At 32.7% G+C, this 21,685-nt stretch overlaps 4 protein-coding genes across 9 annotated transcripts; 1 reads left to right on the top strand and 3 right to left on the bottom strand.

Annotated features, from left to right (window-relative positions):
- Positions 1-1,974: 1,974 nt before the first annotated feature.
- Positions 1,975-5,009, top strand: LOC107629098 (Protein kinase superfamily protein). Its single transcript, XM_016331794.3, has 4 exons — positions 1,975-2,569; positions 3,167-3,433; positions 3,895-4,017; positions 4,223-5,009. The coding sequence occupies exons 1-4, from the start codon at positions 2,144-2,146 to the stop codon at positions 4,793-4,795; spliced, it is 1,389 nt and encodes a 462-aa protein (XP_016187280.1). The 5' UTR covers positions 1,975-2,143; the 3' UTR covers positions 4,796-5,009.
- A 736-nt stretch (positions 5,010-5,745) lies between these two features.
- On the bottom strand, positions 5,746-8,539 carry LOC107629100 (putative serine/threonine-protein kinase PBL10). The gene is made up of 7 exons (XM_088509667.1): positions 8,259-8,539; positions 8,098-8,168; positions 7,389-7,714; positions 6,961-7,096; positions 6,724-6,866; positions 6,500-6,623; positions 5,746-6,415 (listed from the first exon to the last, which is right to left on the bottom strand). The coding sequence occupies exons 2-7, from the start codon at positions 8,147-8,149 to the stop codon at positions 5,988-5,990; spliced, it is 1,209 nt and encodes a 402-aa protein (XP_088365793.1). The 5' UTR covers positions 8,150-8,168; positions 8,259-8,539; the 3' UTR covers positions 5,746-5,987.
- A 5,821-nt stretch (positions 8,540-14,360) lies between these two features.
- On the bottom strand, positions 14,361-15,709 carry LOC107629101 (mitochondrial import inner membrane translocase subunit TIM9). Of its 2 annotated transcripts, none has more exons than XM_016331796.3 (3): positions 15,581-15,709; positions 15,358-15,483; positions 14,361-14,954 (listed from the first exon to the last, which is right to left on the bottom strand). In XM_016331796.3, the coding sequence occupies exons 2-3, from the start codon at positions 15,450-15,452 to the stop codon at positions 14,768-14,770; spliced, it is 282 nt and encodes a 93-aa protein (XP_016187282.1). In that variant the 5' UTR covers positions 15,453-15,483; positions 15,581-15,709; the 3' UTR covers positions 14,361-14,767. The 2 variants fall into 2 exon arrangements, with proteins under 2 accessions (XP_016187282.1, XP_016187284.1); XM_016331798.3 differs by having other exon boundaries at positions 15,358-15,475; positions 15,581-15,697.
- Positions 15,710-17,362: 1,653 nt separating this feature from the next.
- Positions 17,363-20,887, bottom strand: LOC107629102 (uncharacterized). Of its 5 annotated transcripts, none has more exons than XM_088509553.1 (5): positions 20,723-20,887; positions 19,954-20,228; positions 19,727-19,800; positions 18,298-19,633; positions 17,363-18,161 (listed from the first exon to the last, which is right to left on the bottom strand). In XM_088509553.1, the coding sequence occupies exons 2-5, from the start codon at positions 20,138-20,140 to the stop codon at positions 17,575-17,577; spliced, it is 2,184 nt and encodes a 727-aa protein (XP_088365679.1). In that variant the 5' UTR covers positions 20,141-20,228; positions 20,723-20,887; the 3' UTR covers positions 17,363-17,574. The 5 variants fall into 5 exon arrangements, with proteins under 5 accessions (XP_088365679.1, XP_016187286.1, XP_016187287.1 ...); XM_016331800.3 differs by having other exon boundaries at positions 17,363-18,164; positions 18,298-19,636; positions 20,723-20,859; XM_016331801.3 differs by having other exon boundaries at positions 18,298-19,636; positions 20,723-20,859.
- Between the last annotated feature and the right edge of the window lie 798 nt (positions 20,888-21,685).

The following is a 21,685-nucleotide window of genomic DNA, read 5'->3' as shown; positions in this document are numbered from 1 at the left end:
ACGTTAATATGTAGCGCATGTATCACAAACAAGTGGGGGGTGGAGGAGGCTTGTCTAGCAATATATGCTTGGATAACTTGGATATATTTTTTGCATGGATGTGGAGTATTATTAATTTAAAAATTGTATTAAATTTATTGTTTTAAATTTATAGATTAAGATGTATAATTTAATTCCTTTTTTCTTTCTCACTATAGAAAAATATTCTCATACATAGAAACAAATGAATCATTGAATTGACTAAACACACTAAAAATGATATAATAATGGAAAATCTAAATACTATGCATAAGATTTTAGACTTTAATTTTATGAGTTATGACTGCCAATGTTATAAATAAATAAATGACTAGCAGCCACATTAGGTAGGCAGTTGGTTTGGTTTTATCTTCCATTGCTTTCTTGTGACCACACTCCACACTAACGCCAATTGCCCCATCCTTTCTTAGTTTAACTTTCAAATTAATTTAAAAACGGTTCACTATATCCTAAGATGATTTGTAAAGATATTAAAGAGGATAATGCTATTTATCAATTTAAAATTTGAGAGTTTAAGTTTCCTGTGTTACTAACAAATATTATATAAAAACAAAAAATATATTTATATATAATTATGTTAAATATATACTAAAATCAGTCACTAAATAGATCACCATAATAAAATATATATTAAAATATAAATACATAGTGATTAATTTTGGTAGTTAATTTTAATGTGCAAATAGTATTTTTTATTTATATATTATATTATTATTATTTTATAGATGTTTTAATAAAGAATGCATCAAATAATTAAATGTATCATAATAAAATAATTAATATATTATAATACATAAAGTACGGACACTTCGTTGAATTGTCGTGTTTACGTATCGGACACATTTCAGACACAACATTCATTGATACTCGTATTTTTTTGTGTCTAATCGTGTCTTAATAAAAAATAAAAAAATTATTCTTTAAATATGTTTAAGCACAGTTAAATATTATCACATGTCAACGTGTCCAATTTTATTTTAAATATGTATTTTTTAAATGAGTTTATAAATAATATATTATTAATTATTAAAATAAAATATTTTAAATACTTTGTATAATTAAATGAAGATATTAAAAATAGTTAAAAAATTAATTTATATTTTAATATTAATAAAAAAATATTATATTTTATATTATGTCATGTACCCGTATTTTTTAAAATTTAAAATTCTTGTATATGTGTGTTTCATATTATATCGTGTCATGTATATGTACATCATATTTATGATTAAATAATTAACTTTTAACAGTAATATAATCAAAATATTTATGAAAAAGTAAATATATATTCATATACAGTAATTCATCCGGGTATTATAATTAAATGTTTGTATATTAAGAAATTAAAAAAAAAAAAAAAGCAAGAAAGCAATGTTATTAAGCTATCCTAGTTTAAAACAAAAGCCCTAAAGTTTTCATTATTATTTCACGTGTATACTAAAAATTAGTATCTAAATTAATTATTTATATAAAATATATATTAAAATAATTAAATAACGTATATATTTATATAAAAATATATAAATTAATTTTTTAATGCATATATAATATTTTTGTAAAATTATAATTGATAATTCAATCTTAATTTTTTGTGCTAAAAAGTACGAATGATAAAAATAAAAAAAATAAATATCATTTTTGTCCCAACGTTTGGGGTAAATTCTATTTGTGTCCCTAACATTTAAATCGTTCTATTTGTATTCCTAATGTTTGTAAAAGTGATTTAATGTTATCCTGTCATCAATTACAAATGTCTGAGATAGAATCACTTTTATAAACATTAAAATATAAATAGGACGACTTAAATGTTAGGAATACAAATAGGATTTATCCCAAACGTCGGGGACAAAAACGATATTTTACTCAAAATAAAAAATAATAAAGTGAGTATATATATCATGCTTTAAGTTTAAAGTGTTGGGGAAAAAAATAAAAAAGAAAAGAAATAAAAAGAAGAAGAAACAGAGAGTCGATAATTGAACTGAATTGAAAGTTGAAAGTTGAAACTGAAGAAATGAGAATGAAGTGCAATTGACCCTTTCCAAGTTCCAAGTTCCAATCTTTTCCTTCTTCTTCGTCTTCCCCTTCACAAATCATCTCAGCAATGAAGTGCTTCCACTTCCCAAGCATCGAAAGAGACCACCGGCGAGACTACGACAACGAAGACGGCGTCGTTTCAAGTAGCTGCAGAACCTCAAGGGTCTCATGGGCCCGCTCCCTCAGCGTCGCTTCCTCAACCCTCGTTCGCAACTCCGAGTTCGACGACACCGACTCTTCCTTCAACGACACCCTCGCTTTCCATGACTTCCTCTCTCTTCGCCGCGCCAACAACCTCCTTCTCTTCTCATTCTCTCAGCTCAAAACCGCCACTCGCGGATTCAGCAGGGCCCTCTTGATCGGCGAGGGTGGCTTCGGCCCTGTCTACAGGGGGACCCTTTCTGTTCCCGATGACGGTGACGGTGACGGTGACGGTCTTTCAGAGGTTCAGATGGAGGTTGCAATTAAGCAGCTGAATCGTAACGGCCACCAGGCATGTGTCAACCACCGTTAATGGATTTTCTTTTTTGTGTTTTAAATTTTGATTTTTGGTGATGACCCATTTGCTAGTTGCTTCAGTTTCGTGTATTCAATGCGTCAAATTTTTATTTTGATAATTTCTAATGCAGTTTTGGGGATTTTGCGCGGAATAAAATTGTGCATTAAACACTATTTATTATATTTATATTTCATACCATTTTTTTTCCTTCGGATGATGACCCAATTATGTTTATGATTGATTCAATTGGTACTATGATATGTTTTGTCTGGCTAGTTGCCTCAGTAGTGTTTAAAGACTTTGATTTTGATAATTTTGGTTGATTACTTATTGCGTGTTTGGTAATAGACTAATTAGTCTGTTTTAAGGAGAATAATTGAATTTTTCTTAATGTTTTGAGGGTTTTAATTTTCGGTTAAGAAAAATTGCTGTTTTTGACTAAAAAAATGAGCTAAAAGAAAGAAAAGATATCAGATTTTGTTGTGTTTTGCTGTTCTGGTTTTTGCCCTTTTTTCCTAGTCTAATGGGTTGTTAAAGGAGCTATGTTTTAATGGGGTTTTCTGTTCTGTGTTTTGCATTTCTAGCTTTCAGGGGCATAAAGAGTGGATTAATGAAGTGAACTTGTTGGGTGTGATCAAGCATCCGAATCTCGTGAGGTTGGTGGGGTATTGTGCAGAGGATGATGAAAGAGGGATTCAAAGACTTCTTGTGTATGAACTTATGCCTAATAAGAGCTTGGAAGACCATCTTCTGGCTCGAGTCTCATCAATGTCAACACTACCATGGACCACGAGATTAAAAATTGCTCAAGATGCAGCTCGCGGTTTGGCATACCTTCATGAAGAAATGGATTTTCAGGTATAGATTTTACATGCCTTATTAGAAGCACCTTGAGATCAACCATAACAATCAAAATTTGTCACTTCACAGTCATTCAGAAATCAGATCCTAGGTTATCATTTATTGATCTGTTTTGCCAAAGACATGGTTGATATAGTTTCCGTCCAAAAAGTCACTAATTAATACATGTATTTTGGTGGGTTTTTAGCATTTTTGTGAACCTTTTATTATTGTTATTATTATTTTTCTTTTGGTAAATGAAGCAAACTGTTTTATCTTTACTTGTTTAAGGTTCTTTCTTTAACTCTTTTTTAAAATGTAAAAATAATAAAAGAATTATCAAGAACTGGTTTCATAGAATTTCTTAACAATGTTTTTTATATAAAATAGTTGTGGTTTTGCCATGTTTTATGGCATTTTGCATCAGCTTAGATCCATAAAGTAAGAAACCATTGTGATTCTCATTCCAACTGATGCAGCTAATATTTCGAGATTTTAAGACTTCCAACATTTTGCTGGATGAGGACTTCAATGCAAAGCTTTCTGATTTTGGACTTGCTAGGCAAGGTCCCTCGGAAGGGCTGGGCTATGTTTCAACAGCAGTAAGAACAAGTCCATTCTCAGAAAACTCATTATATATAATTGGTGATAATTATGTTACATGAACTTCTTTTCTCAGTGCTGAATGCTATTTGGAGTAGGTTAGATGAATCCCATTATTTCATTGTTGAATGAGTATCTCATTTGTTTGTGATCCTGATATTCTACTAATGTGAGAAATAAATGACTCATTTCGTCTTCACGAAGGTTGTTGGTACCATAGGTTATGCTGCACCAGAGTATGTTCAGACTGGTAAGCTGACTGCTAAGAGTGATGTATGGAGCTTCGGTGTAGTTCTTTACGAGCTTATCACTGGTAGGAGAGCTGTAGAACGGAACCTACCCAGAAATGAACAGAGGCTCTTGGAGTGGGTAAGACCTTATGTTTCTGATCCTAGGAAGTTCCATGTTATAGTAGACCCAAAACTTGAAGGACAATATTGCATGAAATCAGCTCAAAAGCTTGCTACTCTAGCAAACAAGTGCCTCATGAAGCAGCCTAAGTCACGTCCGAAAATGAGTGACGTGGTTGAGTTTCTCGCAAACATTCTCAACGATACTATTCAGGAAGAAAGCATCCCTCAAGCTGTTGTAGCCAACGGAGAAGAGAAAGTGAAGCCATCATCTGTCAAGGACATAGAACCTGAACCAGCTGCTAAGCAAGGGAACAATTATCTGAAGAAGGTTTTTGAGTTTAGAGACATGGTGAGCTTAAGAAACAAGTCCATTGGAAGGTTAGATTGGAAAAATTGGGCACCTGGGCTTGTAAGAACTTGGTGATATGTAATGTGCATAATTTGAAGTGCCTTGCTCATCACAATGTTTGGTAATCACGTAGTTTTGAATCAGTGAAATCAACATTGTTAGGCACAGAGTTGACATACTCTGCTAATATCCAATTTTGTGTTGATTAATAATAGTTGTGTGTAGTGTGTACAGGTTTATTATGAGTAAAGCAATAATATTAATATCAATTGATCTGGCTTTATCAGAAGATACTACTATTTCTATTTTCTTTTTCAAGAATGCATTCATATCAGATAGACTTGAAATATTACACTTCAATAGTCAAACACAAAAGGAAACAACTAATCTTTATCTCAAAATCTAAATTTCCCAATCAATAAATTGATAATCTTAATTACCAAAATCTAAAGAGGGTTCAATGTTTTGGAATGTTCTTAAGATATGAAGCATATCTATCTTTCATTTAATAAGGATATGGCGTTACTATATAGTTGCAACACGCCAAGATTTTGTTGGAATGCAGAGTTCACTTTTGTTTCATTTATATGTCATTTTCTGGATAGGTTGTGCCATGTGTGGCCATGTCGGATAGACCAAGTTGGATGATGGCCCGAAAAAGGACCATAACCGATTTAATCGATCATGAATCATTCATCAATAGTCACTTTCTAATGACACAACAATGGCCATTGTGGATCATCTTTGCTAAAGATAGTTTCTACAAAGTACAACTTGGCATTCTCAAGTCATTAGCATAGAGTGACTTCGAAAATGATGTCAACGATTCCAAAATCCAAACCATTGACATAGTAGAGTCCATTCTGCAACATGTTCTTTTGTTTTCTTGTGGGGTTAGGCTTCTCTATTGAACTACTTACTGCAAAAAGCTTCAACTCTTGGTCATAAACAAACAAATAATATAACATTTAAGGTTTAGAATAAATGCTGCTTTTGCTCCTTAATGAACCGTTCTTACTTCTTAGTGACACTTAAACCACAGTTTATTCCATCATTCTCCAAAACCAAATCTACAAGGTATCCCTTTTGGCCTGAGGATGAAACAGCTGAACATTACACGAGCAACAAAATAGATCAAGAGAAATTAGGCTCAGAATGTATTAGCTACAGTAAGATATGTACAATCTATTATATAAACTATGATCTAAGCTTGCTCAAGTTCTTGGAGATCGGATCAGCAGTATGCATAGCCTTTCAGCTTTAAGTTTCAAGTGCAGAGTGCAGTTGCAGATGGCCGAGGATATGCCGTGCTAATTCTCACAGGTTTAGCATCATCGGCGCTTCTTCTGCGAACTCTATGGCCATTGCCAGGACGATTCTGATTTACATTGACAATCTGAAGCTGCTCCAAACTGCTAACAACTTCATCCATGCTTGGCCTCAACTTGGACTCTGGTGCTAGGCACCTTAGTGCAAGGACAGCTACCTTAAAGGCCTCATCTGGAGAGTATTGGCCTTCTAGACGGTTATCCATCACTCGATGAACCTTGCGCTTGTTCGCAAGGTATGGTTTCGCCCATTCCACCAAGTTGTGCTGTCCAGAAGGACGGTTCTTATCAACAGCCCTCCGACCTGATAACATTTCCAATAGGACAACTCCAAAACTAAAGACATCACTCTTAGCAGTGAGATGACCTACAGAAAAAAGTGAATGTCCATTAAACAAAATGCTATTAAGCTTAATCTTGGATGCATTAATGATCATTAATCCCACAATACCAGTTGCTAGATATTCAGGAGCTGCATATCCATAGGTTCCCATTACCCTTGTGGAGACATGACTTTTGTCACCGGTAGGGCCATCCTTCGCCAAACCGAAATCAGAAAGTTTTGCATTATAATTCTGTAATTAAATCCACAAATAAATGTTCAGATATGATATCTAATTTGTTTCCTAAGTTCATCAAATCTAGTTCTGATGTGTGTGTACAGAGGACGCATACTGAATCAAGCAACACATTTGAAGTCTTGAAGTCCCTATATATGACTTTTGTTTCGGCACTATGAAGAAATGCAAGCCCTTTTGCAGCACCAAGAGCAACCTTCAAGCGAAGGCACCACGAAAGAGGTTGAAAATATGAGCCTCCTGCCACCACAATATAGCTAATGTTTTAGAAACACTTCTCATCATGTTTAGCAATGTGAAAAAAAAAAAAAGAGATGAGGCAGGAAGAACTCACTCCTGAACAAATGATTCTCCAAGCTTCCACGAGGCATGAATTCGTAGACCAGAAGGCGGTGTTCATCTTCAAGACAATACCCAATCAATTTCACCAGATGGGGATGAGAAAGCTGGCCTAGATAGTTCACTTCAGCCTAAAAGATACAAGTAAAACACAGTAAGACAAATCCACATTGATCTAAGACTAAGAAGTGAGAACAAACTACTTAGTTTTTCAACCAAATAACAATATTGTCTATTACCATGCTTATTCATACTAAACCAGTAATGAGGAGATCACATTTTTACTATGCTACTAATTATAGAAATTCAGTTTACCTCAGAGAAGAAACATCAACCAGAAAAGATTACTTGAGATCTGCTTCTTAAATTGTTAACCATACCTTGCCTATAAGGTAAGAAGTAAAAGAAGCAGATTAAACTCACCAACCACTCCTTGTGACCTTGGAAACCATCCTGATTAAGTTTCTTCACAGCAATAACAATGCCAGTGCCAGGTTTAGCAGCTGCAAATGTCTGCTCATCAATCCATCCCTTAAAAACTGATCCAAATCCACCTTCTCCCAAGACGCTGTCCGGACGAAAATTTCTTGTTGCAGCCTTAAGTTCTATCAAAGTAAAGCTCTTTAGATTCGGTGACTGCAAGATCTCACCCTCAGTTCGTGGATTTTGAGGCATTGAAACCGTTGACACCTTACTATTTTGGTTGCTGAGATCATTTCTATGGGTACCAACATTCTTTGAACTTAACCCTGACGAAAGACCAATGATATTAACACAATTGAACTTTCACTAGCAAAAATTTACATGCATACAGCATTCCTTCAATGAACTATCAAATAGGTTCTTAATCCTTCTAAAAATGTTCTTAAGAAAACATGCATGATTTTAAGATTAGGACTCAGACTACAATCAATGAATATATTGAACTTCCACCAAGAGAAACAATGGGAGAACAAGAAGGCTAAGCTGAAATTCACTTTGCTAATTTGCTTAGTTAAAATAAACAAAAAGTAGATATTTAATAAAACCAATCAACATGAAAGAACATGAATGGATATATCTAAACTAAACTCAGAAACAGAAACCAAACCAAGGTCATGCCAAGGATGAAGGAAAAAAGAATCTTTAATACCAGTGTTATATGGGGTCTCAGCTTTAATTTGGTTGCTCAAACAAATTCCCATGGCCAGAGAAACTTGTTGCCTAAAACATCACCAAAGAGAAGAGCAAATAATCAGAGGGTTCAGCAGAAACCATGATAATTAAGAAATGAAAACCAAGCTACATAAGAACCTGTGGTGCAATAGGACAAGATTGGAGGGAAGATAGTAGAATCTTGAATAGGTGTTGAGGTGGTAGTGGTTGCCTTTATATCGATGGTTGAATGGATTGTGAAGACAAGAAAAGAGATGAGAAGCTCTTTTTTGTTCTGTACTTAAGAACAGACTATTCAAAAGGTCAGAAAAAGAAAGTTGACTCAAGTGGTTTCACCTAAATACAAACTGTGGTACACATAAATATACTTCATCTCCTAAAAGAATGGTTTTATGGCTGGTTTTTTATTTCCAATGGATTGGATAGTTCCTAATTCTAAGCATTACATTACAAATTTATTCACACTACACACTCACACACTTAACACCAAAGAGATTTACTGTTATGAAAAACATCATTTTTACCTCAGAGTAATTTATATTAGTTTTGAAGAAGGAAAAAAAAAAAAGGGAAGAATCGTTGAGTATAATATTTTAGTTTTAATGTATCATATTGGGGAAATAGTCAAATTAGTTCCGAAAAGATAAGAGATTCTTTAAATTCATCTCCAAAATTTTTTTTAATTAAATTGGTCCTTTAAAGATAGCGAATTAATCGTATTTGTCCTTCAGTCACTCTATTAATAATTTTCTTTAAATATTGATATTACAAAACGTTAATTAATAATATATATAATACCTGATATGTTAAATTGGATATTGACTAAATATGTTTATAAAAATTTATTAATTTAGTCATTTTTTTTAATTACAAAAATTTTATTCCTAATATGACCTAATGACTAAATTGATAATTTTTTATAAACATATCTAGTCAATGTCTAATTAAATATGTTATGTGTCATGTATGTTATTAGTTAACATTTCACATCATCAATCGTTGACGAAAATTGTGAATAGAGTAATTGAAGGACAGATATAATTAATTCGTAATTTTTGAAGGACCAATTTGATTGAAAAAATCTTTCAGAGACGAATTTGAATAATACATTATCTTTTAAGGACTAATTTGATCATTCTTTTTCCATATAAACTTTTTCCTTCTTTTTTTAGCCTTAGACTAAAATCTGAGACCAAGATTCAAGATTGTTGAATCATCTAAAGATATTTGCATATTAAAATGAGTTACCGTGCAAATTATATATATGAAAAGCGACAAGAAATCTTAGCTCTGTTCACCACCACTAAAAACCTTTGGGGTTCCATGATGTATGTTTTTGTTTTGGCTTTATATATTTATCTCCCATGTTGGTGATGGATGGCTTGTAACACTTGGCTTCATAGCTGGCTTCTCTTCTCTTTCGTAATTTGTAGTCTTCTCTCATCTAATTTCATTAACCTTGTCTTGTCCACATCCTCCTCCATAACATAATTGGACCCTTTAGGCATTTGTCTCTTTGAACTTTCATTATCCATTAATAATGTTAAACCACACTTTAAGCAACCACTAAGCAAGTTAACAACACCAATCATGACTTTTTCCCAAAATTATAAATCCAAACTTAGATTCTTCCAATCAAGGGAATTATTGTTCTTCACTTGATTCATCTTGGTTCTTGTCTTATTATTATAATTTAGTGTCCAAATAAATATATGGTATATTATAAAATTTTTAGTTTTAATATATCATATTCGTGCAATTAAAGACTTGTATGGTGGAGGCACAACTAGTGTGAAGACTCAAAATAGTGTGACAGACAAATTTTTTATTGGTATAGGATTACACTAGGAATCATCCTTAAGTCTATACCTTTTCACATTAATCTTGGAAGTACTCATAGAACGCATCTAAGAGCCTGTAACATGGTATATGCATTTTACCGATGATATTATCTTTACGGGAGAGTTAAGGGAATACCTAAATAAGAAATTGGACTTATGGAGAGAAACTCTAAAAGTGTATGGTCTGCGTATAAGCCGTAGCAAGACAGAATATATGTGATGTAAGTTCGGTTTGAGAAGGGAAAATCCTAATATAGAGATGAAGATTGAAGAAAACATCTTACGAAAAGTTAAAAGTTTGAAGTATATTAGGTGCATCATACATGATAATGGAAAGATTGAACATGATGTAAATCATAAGATCCAAGCAGGTTGGTCAAAATGGCAGAGTGCATCTGATTTTATATATGATAAAAAAGTGTCTTTAAAACTTAAAGGTAAATTCTATCGCACTGCTATAAGACCCGCTATGCTTTATGGTACGGAGTGTTGGACGGCTAAAGGGGAATACGAACATAAGTTAAGTGTGGTAGAGATGAAGATGTTAAGATGGATGAATAGTCATACGCAATTGGATAAAATAAGGAATGAAAATATAAGGGAGAGAGTTGGAGTAGTACCCATTGTGGCAAAGATGGTAGAATCGCGTTTCAGGTGGTTTGAACATGTGAGAAGAAGACTGACAAAATACCCAGTTAGGAGAGTGGATGAAATGGAAGATGAACAAGGGATGAAAGGCAGAAAAAGACCTAAAAAGATCATCTATGAGGTGGTCAAACGAGATTTATATGTAAACAGTCTCTCTGTAGACATGATACATGACAAAATTCAATGGCATCATTTGATTTATGTAGCCGACTCTACCTAGTGGGACAAAATTTTGTTATTGTTGTTGTAATGTATCATACTCTTGATGTTGCTGGTTTAAATTTTCTCTTGAACTTTGCTACACGTCTTCTCATCAAAGTAGTTTTGTTCATTTATTTTTGAGTTGGACCCGTTACATATAATAATTCACCTATGTAATTTGACTATAATGTATGTATCACGTGCGAGTTCATAAAGAATGTCAAAGGAGACATGCATGCAAGCTAGTTACATTCACTTTAGATGCAATAACAACGTTATCATCACAGTTTTCTCGTCAGCATTCTGAGATCTATGATATGTTATCTACGAGTCTCTTATTTCATGTGACATTCATAAATATTAATCCCTTGGTTTTTATGGACTATATAGAACCATGTCCAACTGTTACTTTTATGGAAACACAATTAATAAAGGTTTTGATGTGAAACTCTCTTATTTATAAGTGAATTTACTAAATTAGTTACCTAGGGGTGTGAATCCACCGTTCATAATTTTAAAATTAATAATAATGTCAGGATGAATTAAAATTTGAACCACATAATTTTATGTGAATTACGTATAATTTGTAATAATTGATTCTATATCTTTATCGAATACATAATAATTTGTAATCAGTTATATCTACCATCTTCTTGCAGCCTGTGTTACATAGTATGTATTATAACCTGCATACGCATATTATGTGTATTAGAATTTAGAAAGGGGAAAATTCAGTTTTCAGTTCCGCTACGTTACTAACAGCATATCTGCCAACTTCTGCCAACTCTTATTTATAATGATATTTTATGGAAGTGTGTTCGTGAATATGTCTAATAAAAATGTCTTTTTTATAGCTGTGTTTAATAGAAGTGTCTTTATAAATATATTTTCTGGATGTGTCTCTTTATATATGTATTTAAAATATATTAATTATTAGACACATCCACGAACACATTTCCATAAAACACAATTATAAATAAGAGTTGGCAGAAGTTAACAGATAATATGTTGGTACCCTATACTTTTCCTTCAGTTTTGTAAAGGAAACCTCCAAAAACAAAAAGAAAGAGCAACGTAACACACATGTTTGTACTTTTTCCCTTTTTTTTTTTAATCAGCAATTTGCTCAACGAGTTATTAAAAACAACGGATGGATCGATTAATCTATCTAATGGAAATAATTTTTGAAGATTTTTCGAATAATAAAAATTTCTTAAGAATTAAAATATTTAATTTAAAATTTATTAAAAATTAATTTGAGTGTTTTTTTTTATGTTTATGAAAAGTTAAAAATAACTCTATTTTTTTAATGTGATCGAAACTTCATAAATAAAATAGAAAAAGGTTTAAATATTAAGTGTTGCCTATTTTTATATGCACCTTTAAATAATAATTTAACATCTCTAAAAAGCTATATTAGATGTTACAAAATATTTGCTAATTATACAAGAATGATATATTTTGCATGATGAAATTAACGATCTGAAGTCAAAATGGTAGATTTTATTTGTTTATACATTTATACAAATATATAATAGAAATATAAAAATTTGTTGTATAATTTTTTAAAATATTTCTTATTATAAAAAATAATTCTACTAGTAATAATGATTACCCAATTTAATTTATGAAATGATAGATTAATATTCACTTATTAATTAATATACTAGTAGCGTATATAGTAGTATATATAAAGCTGTTACTGATATTTAAATGTGATGAATATTCCTTCGTTTGCGACACACACCATGGCCACTTGGCCAGCAAAGCCAATCAAGATTAATTGATACAATATTGCCGCTGTATTGCACAGGGCGTAGCGGGTCCATGCTTTTATCGAAGAATAGACAGATAAAATCAAGATGAATAAGATAGAATCAAGAGCGTACAATGTGCGTACTTTTTTTTTCAATCAAATCAAATAATAAAGAAGGAAGCTTCGCCTTCAAAAAAAAAATCAAAATAAAAGATATCAATATATCATGCTTTGCCCTTTGTCACCTAATGCTTCGTGTTCTACCATAGTAGGCTCCAAAACAAACCCTACACAAAAATCTAATTTCACACACTTATATCATATTAATATTATTATTATTAGGTAGTTTTTAAATAAAATGTATAACAGAAGCAACTAACTTGAGCTGAGCCTTAATCTGAATTTGAACAAGTGCGTACGGATGATGTCCTACAACTACAATAAGAGAAAATTATTATTTATTTTGTCTTCTCATTATTGTGTGTGGTCAAGTGTCTTTTAGATTGGCTTTGGTATAATCAATTACTCAATAAAGTCAAGTTATTTGGCATAGGGTTAGTTGCTACTTGCTACTAAGCCAAAACCAAATTAAACTAATAAGTATTTTACATTGGGAGAAAAAAGGAAGAGCACTAATAAAATAAAGTGGGGTTAACCAAATTTGTCGGTTTAAAGGGTGAGATTCCTTATTCATTGCCACTTGTATTAGGAAAAGTGAAAGCGATGTACAGTCTACAGAGCAGAACAATGTCTTTCTTTTTTTTTCCTCAAGAAAAAAGTCCATTATTCAAACTTATACATTTTCAAATCTAGAATATGCAGCGTTCAAGTATTTTTCTCTTAGACATGTAAAAGTTAGAACATATTATTCGTTTATATATAAATTTAAATAGGGTTTAGCTTCCCTAAAGCTTGATAAACTTAACTCTTTGAAAAGGCCAAAGCCCATATCCATTGACAACTGATAGCAGACCCAACTCATTCATAAAATAAAATTCCAAAATAGGGTCTTGTATCTACAAAGACCCTAAAAAGAACACCTCATATGAATAACATTTCCAGGCCCAAAGAAAAATGAATCATGTTCAATACCCCCAAAAAAAAAGAAGAATCATGCTTGACCCGACTGGAAAATTTTGTTAGCATACATTACAGGCAAAACGGGTCGAATGCTAAAAAGGGCGGATCGAGTTAGAATTTGGAGCTCGTCAAATTAAAAAAATCCGCCAAACCCGCACCTCCAAATTGACGCGTTTTGGTGAGACGGGTCGGTCCGCCGAGCCCAAAATTTTTTTTATTAAATAAAAAAAGTGATTACTATTATAAAATTAATAATTATAAAATTTTCAAACTTTTTTTTTATTTTTTATTTTTATTCTTCTTTTAATTATTAATTTTATTTATTTTATTTTACAATTTTATATATACACTCAAATTATGTGACTTATTTTTTAAAATAAAGATGGTTCTATTGACAAATATTATTTTGAACAATTTTATTGAAGTTAAAAATTAAAAAAAATATAGTAAAAAAATTATATTATAATTTGACTATTTTTTATTTGTATTTGATTTTTTTAATTATTTTTTGGGTTAATTTTAATAAATTTTATTTAAAAAAAAAAAGAATCAAGTGGGCCGCCGACTCGCCAATCCGCCATAAAGCAGGACGGGCTAGCATTTTGAACCCATCTTAGTTGGCGGAACAGGCCTAGGCAGGGCAGGTCGGATTGGCCCGCTTTGTCACCCCCCTAATTACAGCAGAAAAAAAATTTTCTCTAAATAACATAGAAATTAGAAAAGTTGAAATTCATTGATGATTTTTCACTTCTAAATTTGAACTAGCATGCTCTGACGTCTGACCTAAAAAAAAAATTGCATGCGTTCTATAACAATAAACACGAGTAGCTAGAGTTCCTGCTTCATTCCATTTTACGCCTATTTTCAAGCACATAAAGCTAAGCTATTTTGTAAGACACAGAAACCTTTACATGCAGAGAACTCACTTGGGTAGCTCATCTTTCGGAATTTATTTAACACCAGCTCTTGGCTACACAAACCAACCAGGAAAATTCACTTCTCTACACTATATTGTTTGTTCGTTCAAGGGCTAAAATTATAAGTAAACTAACTGAATGACACACCAAAAAAAAGGGATTAAAACAGAAAAACAGTTTGGCATGGGAAGATTATGAAAGACATCAATCTTGTGTTGGAGCTCCTTGGTTAAGCTCAGCATATCTCATGCCAACGCGCATAGAATGCTTCAGAAACTTCTCAGCACACCTCTTAACACAGGTTTCCTCTTGTTTTTGCAGGGATTTATGCTTGAATGTATCCACACAATCAGTGAAACACTTCTCCACCAATGAATTATACATTCTCAAACTGGAATGCAATCAATATAAATCATAATCATGCCCCAATAATCTTACACCAAGCAAATAACAGTGAAAACAAACATAAATTTCCATTCATCTGTTCAATCATTTACACTCCTTAGAGATAAATAAACAAAAATAATGTCATAATCTAGAAATATAAAGGAACTTATACATTAAAATTCAATTTCAACCACTCTAAGTAATTAAAAATGTTGTTCCCTTAACGTCCAGATGCAACATTCAAAAGTGGTTACACTGGTTTAAAGGAGAACTTGGCTATGGCTTCAGAACAACGAGCACCACAAAGATCTGAAACTATTTGTGCTGCCCTAACTTAGAATTTAGGAACATGAAGCTCAAATCAAAACACATGGAATTAGTTAACAGATAGAGTGAAGAGGAGGTACCTGTCACGGATTTGGACCTGTTCCATCATGGACGCCATTCTTTGCTGATCAGCTTCTGGAAGTGATTCCAAACCAGCTAACATGTTCTTATCCATGATTCAATTCAATTCAACTCAACCTAGTGTTCTTCATTCACATTAATCAAATAAATCACAAACCTCAACCAATTATAGTACATCCACTTCAATCTCGTTAATTAAAATGAAATAGTAATAAAAAAAACCTGTGGAGACGGAATCTCTGGACCGAGAGAGAGGCAGCGAAGGCAACCGGGGAGTTTGGAGAAGAAACTCAAACCCTAAACAGAAATGGGGATTAGTGGGCTAAACGCTGAATATACACATCCGGAATGGGCCAAGACCAAAAACCAATAAATTTATTATTGTTTCTTATATTTTCTTGATAGATTAAAAAAAATTCTCAAATTAAATAAATTTAAATCCAACAAGATTAATTTATTAAATATGTGACTGAAAGTTAGTGCGTATAGAAAAGTTAAACTCAAATAAAGTTTGAGGTTAATTTTGTAAAATAAAAATATTTATGTATAATAAAAATTAATTATTAAATTAATTATTATATATTTATGTATATTTATATATATTAATTGTAGTAGTATAATAATAATTTGGGGGGTTAATTATCAAATTGGTCCTCAAAAGATCACGCGATCATCATTTTCATCCCCAAATAATTTTTTTAATCAAATTAGTCCCAAAAGATTTAACATAAGTCGCGCTTGTCCTTCCGTTAACTGTTTAACCCATTCTGTTAACGTTATTTCACGTGTAGCGTTAAGTAAAACGATGCCCTGTGTGGTAATAGTGGACTATGCTTAAAACGGCGTCGTTTCTTATTTCCTCAGCCCCATTATTCTTCACTCAAAACAAACGAAATAAACACAGATAAGATGAAGAATCGACGATCGTAGGAACGGCGGAGGCACCCCTTCATCGGCGACGCTTCACCGACTACGACTGCGCTTGGGCGGCTTGGTCTCTAGGCCATCGTTGCTTGGGTGTCTCGGGCTCGGTCTTCTCCTCCCATGCCAGTCAAGAGAAACGAAGAGAGAAGATGTGGAAGGGCAGAGGTGTTGTCATCGACTAAAATCATGTTTCTTGATAAATTAGTATTACCCTTATGATAATTGATTTGTTTTCCTAGCCTTATACAAAAGCTTTATACCTGATGAGCATAGCCAAATTGGTCAAGTTACATGCTAGTCAGAATTTAAAAAAGTTGCTGGCTCTCTAAATTTTTCCTTAAAATTAATGAGCATAGCCAATTAATTATGGATAGTATTATTTTTTTGGTCATCACAATCTATCGTCACTTAAATTAAAAAAAAAAAGAATATCGAATAACAAAGCACAACAAATTGAAAACAGAGCACACAAATTTTAATTAACTTGTAACAAATTAACCAAATAATAAAGAGAATCAATCAAAACCCTAACATTACCACCAGGCACCAGCAAAAAAACCCCAACCTAAAATCCATTGAAGGAAACATTGATTATCTCTCTCACAGATGACAGTGTCTTCCACGAAGGTGCGATGGTAGCCTCTCACGCACAACGAACGCAATCGCAGTACTCATTGCATTGCCGATGATAGCACCGTCTTCTTCTGTTTGACCGGAGCTTCGTCGCCTTCTTTCTTCGTTCTTTGAGTAGTCAAAGAATAGAGTGACTGAGTGAAACTGTAAATAGAAGGAGATGAAACTCCACTAAACGCTAAACGACGTCGTGTTTAAACCAGGGACTTGTAATAATCAAAACGGTCCATTGACAGAAGGATTAACGCCATTGATTTTAAATTGTTCGGAGACTAATTTAATTAAAAAAATTATGCAGGGACAATTTTGAAAAATGACTTATCTTTTAGGGATCAATTTAACTATTAGCCTAATAAATATACGTGAGTGAGTAAATAGTATATAATAAAATTTAGCTCAAATTATTAATATTATTATGGCAGTGTTAGTGAATTAAACTTGGAGTAATTAAGATTGAAACATGTACACTGGTAGTAATATACACTCACATGTAAGTTACATGAAAATCAAGCCACAATAAATAAAACTCGATTGTCAAATCCTTACATAACATCTACATATTTACATGAACTCACAGAATCCTATAACACTTCAAGAAATTAAGAACCAAGCAGGTATTTTGAAATAAGTACTGCATCCACTCTTTCTCTTGAAAATTTTCATGTGAAGATTATTTCATCTACTAAATCTTTGAAAATATTCTCTTCTAGTTCAAGCGCTACACACTCCTCTTCATGCTTGAGGATCATCCAGCCATTGTTTTTGGCCAAATCTCGACCAACAACATCATCTAATGTCTGATCTAGCTCTGGCCTCAATCTCAGGTATAAGTTAACTCTAATCCATACTTCATTAAGAAGATGTTGTTGCCCCTTATGCATTATTGTGATGTAAGTTGATGATGATGTCTCATATATTTGGAGCAGCACCTCTTTTACTATGTTAGAAAGAAGAAGGTGATGATGATGATGGTTGGATCTGACACTATCTTCTCCATTGGATTCAATTTCATGGAACCAAGATGTATCGAAATCCATGAGCAAGGATGGCTTAATTAGTTGAACAATGTTCTCCTCATTTCCCATGAGGCCTAGATACTCAAGAACATGTTTCACATATTTGAAATTGGAATCAATGTCTTCATCATCTGATTTAATTCCTCTGCTTTCTGCTATTGCATTTGTGTTATTTGGTAATTCAATCTCCAATTCATTCATGCTAGAGCTCCTTGTATTTAGTTCTCTACCTGCTAACATTTGGCAATAGCAAAATTGGATTATATATTGAAATGTATCTATATCTTCTTTTTTCTTGAAAGCATGCAAATCAAATAGTACTACACTAATCTAATTATCTAATGCATATAATCACAGATATCTTACCTTCTACATCACTGGCTTCAAGTGTTGCTATTGCCTCCTTGGCCATACTTATTTGCACTTGTAGTTGTTCTTGGAGAAAACTTCCATCTTCTAAAGCTAGCTCATGTGTATCCGATGATACATCATCTTCGAGTTCCCCATCGTTTGTCTCCATGGTTTTATCAGATAAAGGAGCAGCATTCGCATCATTGCCTCTGATATCCATTGCTTCCTCCATTTCGGTTTCTGTAATGTGATCAAGTGAAATGTCCTTGTTTAAAGGAAGTCTCACTGGTTTTCTCTGAACATGGATATCATTTGCAACAGAAAGTGCCTCATGTAGAATCAAGAAGTTGAAAGAATCAAGATTAGGCAGGGACAAATCCCTTCTAGAAGCCTTAGGAGGACACTGACACAAACTCATGCTATTATCCTTATCCTCATTTGGAAATTTTAAGCTTTTAGACATTGATCCATGACACTTGATATCTTTGCCAAAGCTTTGCTCAAACAACTGAGTGTATCTATCAATAGACTCACCATTAAGAGAGGATTTTCTTCGCTTGCAGCCGCAAAATTCGTGTCTGCTGGAATCAAAACAAAAATATTTATTCTCATCTGAGATTCCATTCTCAGTATTGGTGATGCCATATTCAGATGAAGCTCTATGGTGGTGGATAGCTTCAACAGAAGTTTGGTAGCCACTTTTCTTGAATTCCTTAAGAGCATGTTTAATCTTCTGTTTAATAACCTTGAAACGATGAAGAACTAATTGGTTCCACCCTTTGTGATTCAAACCTTGAGGATTGCTTGAAGAGGAAGAAAATCTTTGTTTTTGTTTAATGGATGCAAAGGTCTTTAATGCTTGAGTACTATGAAGCAACTTGTTCTTCTTGTCGAAAGGCCAAATTTCGCTTTGCTTGTGTTCGAAGGTGGTAGGACTAATAATGCTTCTCACCTGTGATGTCTGATGAACTGAACCTGATTTTTTCAAACTTGCTTTTTTATTGAAAGCCAATTGAAGTTGAAGATTTTCCCCACCAACATGAAGATCATGTAAATATTTTAATATCAAATCCTTCTCCACTCCAAGTACCTCCAAAGAATCAGAATACCTCTTAGAATTAACAGGAGTATCTCTGTGAAGCTTATTTGCTTCCATAAGACTTTGATCAAGGACACCTTCTTTGGTATTATGTGCTTTACTTTGCACAAATTTATGTGATGAACCTAAATTTTTGGATTCACCATGGAAGCTAATGATCCAGCCTTTGGAGTTTTCAGTTTGTGATCTTTTATTTCTGCTCTTGGAAGAACTTTTGCCTTTAGCACTACACTTTTGTTCATGTTGCCTAGCCTGCTATATATATTAAATTTTAGTTACAATAACTATGTACATAACATTTGGTAGCCAATACCTTAAAATAGAAGCTTAAAGGTTGAAACTTACCAAGAGGGGTTCTGTTTCTTCATCTCCAATTTGTTGGTCTCCCCAATGGCTATGCAAAATGTTTATTCTCTTATCTGAAAGAGTTTCAAACAAGCAAGCTATTATGCCAAAAGTTTAGAACTACTAATAATGATTCCATTCAAGTTTGAAAAATGCTGATTATGCAGCAAAGCAAAATGATTGAAGCAAAAGTAGAGAAAATGATAAAATGATGTGAAATTTCTTACATGTGGCAAGTCTTGAAGGGTAATGGTGCTTTTTAAGGGGGAACACATTTCTGATATTAAGCCAATGATGGTAATCAAGAATATGAAGCATGCCCCACATGCATCTTGGTCCTTCATCATTATTCTCCTGATGGAATTCAACAGTAGCTGATGTCTTCATGCAAGAAAGAGAGTGCTTCTTTCCCATATTATCTTATGATAATAGTTTTAAATTCCACATTTTGAGTGACAAATTTCTAATCAATTTCTCCCACTAGGCCTTGTTCTGCGGAATCCTGATCAATCACATAAAGAAAAAAATAACAAACAAAAAGGCCTTATTGGCACTCTGCAAATATTAACAAGGATTAAAGAGTAATTAAGTACATACTGTTATTATATTAAAATTCATAGGTAACAAATATCATAATGTTCAGACAAAAAGTTGTCTACAATAGAAAAAGAAGGAAATTTTACATAACTGTACTTATAATTTATGAACAGAGGCAGAACCTATACTATATCAGATAAACAGAACATGCTGTTAGATTTTAATTACAAGCTGTAGTTTCATCCAACTTGCTAAAAACTGAAACCAGAATAATAACAGTTCAAGACATATGAAACTGACATATATAGCAAAAAATTCAACTAAGAATTGATCTCTAAACATAACTGGTTTGAAGCAGCTAGCTCCAACTTCAAAGTTTTTTTTTTTTTTCCCTGATAGAACTGAATGCAGAAGCACAAGAGTAAAAAGAGAACAAAAAAGGTTAAAGGGAATTCTAACCTCTTAGGCTTGAGAAACAGAAGAAGGTAGCAAGAGGTAGGTGTAATGAAGAATAAGCTAATGTTGGAAACCAAAGCATACATGATATGATGCATAGAAAAAATGGAGTTTGTTATATCTGCAATGTTATGTTGTCATTGTCTCTTACTCTTTTGACTTACATCTACTATTCAACTTTCTGTTATAAAAGCAAGTCACACATATTATATAACTACTGATATATAAATATCATTCTTATCACTGTCTCTATAAAATAAAATATGAGTGCACTAACACCAAATTGACATTTTTTTTAACATAAAATTAATCACTTTTATTCCAATTGGTCTATTTTCTTGAGGGGAAATAGAAACATGCAGAATGAAGTAATCATATTTCGTTTCACTCATTAAAAAAAACGGTACAACATTATTTTTGTTTTTTTGTTGCTAATATTAGTACAAATATTAAAGCAATTTAACATTTAAAAAAAAGTTGGAATATATATACAAGAAAATACTGAGTTAAAGAAACTCCTTAGTCCTTGCACACATATAAATGTAAGAGTATATAAGGTTTTGTTAAGTCACTTGTTATATCATTTTTAAGGACTTATACAAAACAATAATTGAGTGTGAAGTTATATAACCGAAGCATTTAACATCATCATCTTATATTAACAAAGAAGTCTAAGTTGATAATGGGCCAGGTTCTATGGATCTAAATGGAAAATCAGGCCCGGCCCATCATGATATTAACAAAGTCTATGACATTGTTTTAGACCAAAGTAAAAAAGAGTCCATGGTTGGATAGGCCTGAAAAACTCATTGCTTTTGTGATTTGAAATGTTCACAATTCTAGACCAAAAAAAAAAAAAAATGTTCACAATTGGAACAGAGTGGGATTTAATTTCACTATTTCAGCAAACCTTAGGTTAGTATTGGAGGTCATGTATCTGATTATGAAAGAAAAAGGGAAACAAAA

Source organism: Arachis ipaensis, chromosome B3 (genome assembly GCF_059453495.1).
Source record: "Arachis ipaensis isolate K30076 ecotype BB chromosome B3, ASM5945349v1, whole genome shotgun sequence".
Taxonomy (NCBI): domain Eukaryota; kingdom Viridiplantae; phylum Streptophyta; class Magnoliopsida; order Fabales; family Fabaceae; genus Arachis; species Arachis ipaensis.
Note: the sequence above shows the minus strand (reverse complement) of the source record. Positions and strands in the feature narration are given on the sequence as shown.

What these genes read in the sequence shown, in the direction of transcription:
- LOC107629101 (XM_016331796.3), bottom strand. Translation starts at nt 15,452, where the DNA reads ATGGATAAGAACATGTTAGCTGGTTTGGAATCACTTCCAGAAGCTGAT. An exon ending in CAGGTCCAAATCCGTGACAG is followed by an intron (nt 14,955 to 15,357) that starts GTACCTCCTCTT and finishes ATTGCATTCCAG; the next exon opens with TTTGAGAATGTATAATTCAT.
- LOC107629102 (XM_016331800.3), bottom strand. Translation starts at nt 20,140, where the DNA reads ATGGGAAAGAAGCACTCTCTTTCTTGCATGAAGACATCAGCTACTGTT. An exon ending in CCCTTCAAGACTTGCCACAT is followed by an intron (nt 19,801 to 19,953) that starts GTAAGAAATTTC and finishes AAACTCTTTCAG; the next exon opens with ATAAGAGAATAAACATTTTG. An exon ending in AAGAAACAGAACCCCTCTTG is followed by an intron (nt 19,637 to 19,726) that starts GTAAGTTTCAAC and finishes TAATATATATAG; the next exon opens with CAGGCTAGGCAACATGAACA.
- LOC107629098 (XM_016331794.3), top strand. Translation starts at nt 2,144, where the DNA reads ATGAAGTGCTTCCACTTCCCAAGCATCGAAAGAGACCACCGGCGAGAC. An exon ending in TGAATCGTAACGGCCACCAG is followed by an intron (nt 2,570 to 3,166) that starts GCATGTGTCAAC and finishes TCTAGCTTTCAG; the next exon opens with GGGCATAAAGAGTGGATTAA. An exon ending in ATGAAGAAATGGATTTTCAG is followed by an intron (nt 3,434 to 3,894) that starts GTATAGATTTTA and finishes CAACTGATGCAG; the next exon opens with CTAATATTTCGAGATTTTAA.
- LOC107629100 (XM_088509667.1), bottom strand. Translation starts at nt 8,149, where the DNA reads ATGGGAATTTGTTTGAGCAACCAAATTAAAGCTGAGACCCCATATAAC. An exon ending in TGAGACCCCATATAACACTG is followed by an intron (nt 7,715 to 8,097) that starts GTATTAAAGATT and finishes GTCTTTCGTCAG; the next exon opens with GGTTAAGTTCAAAGAATGTT. An exon ending in CAAATGTGTTGCTTGATTCA is followed by an intron (nt 6,624 to 6,723) that starts GTATGCGTCCTC and finishes ATTTAATTACAG; the next exon opens with AATTATAATGCAAAACTTTC.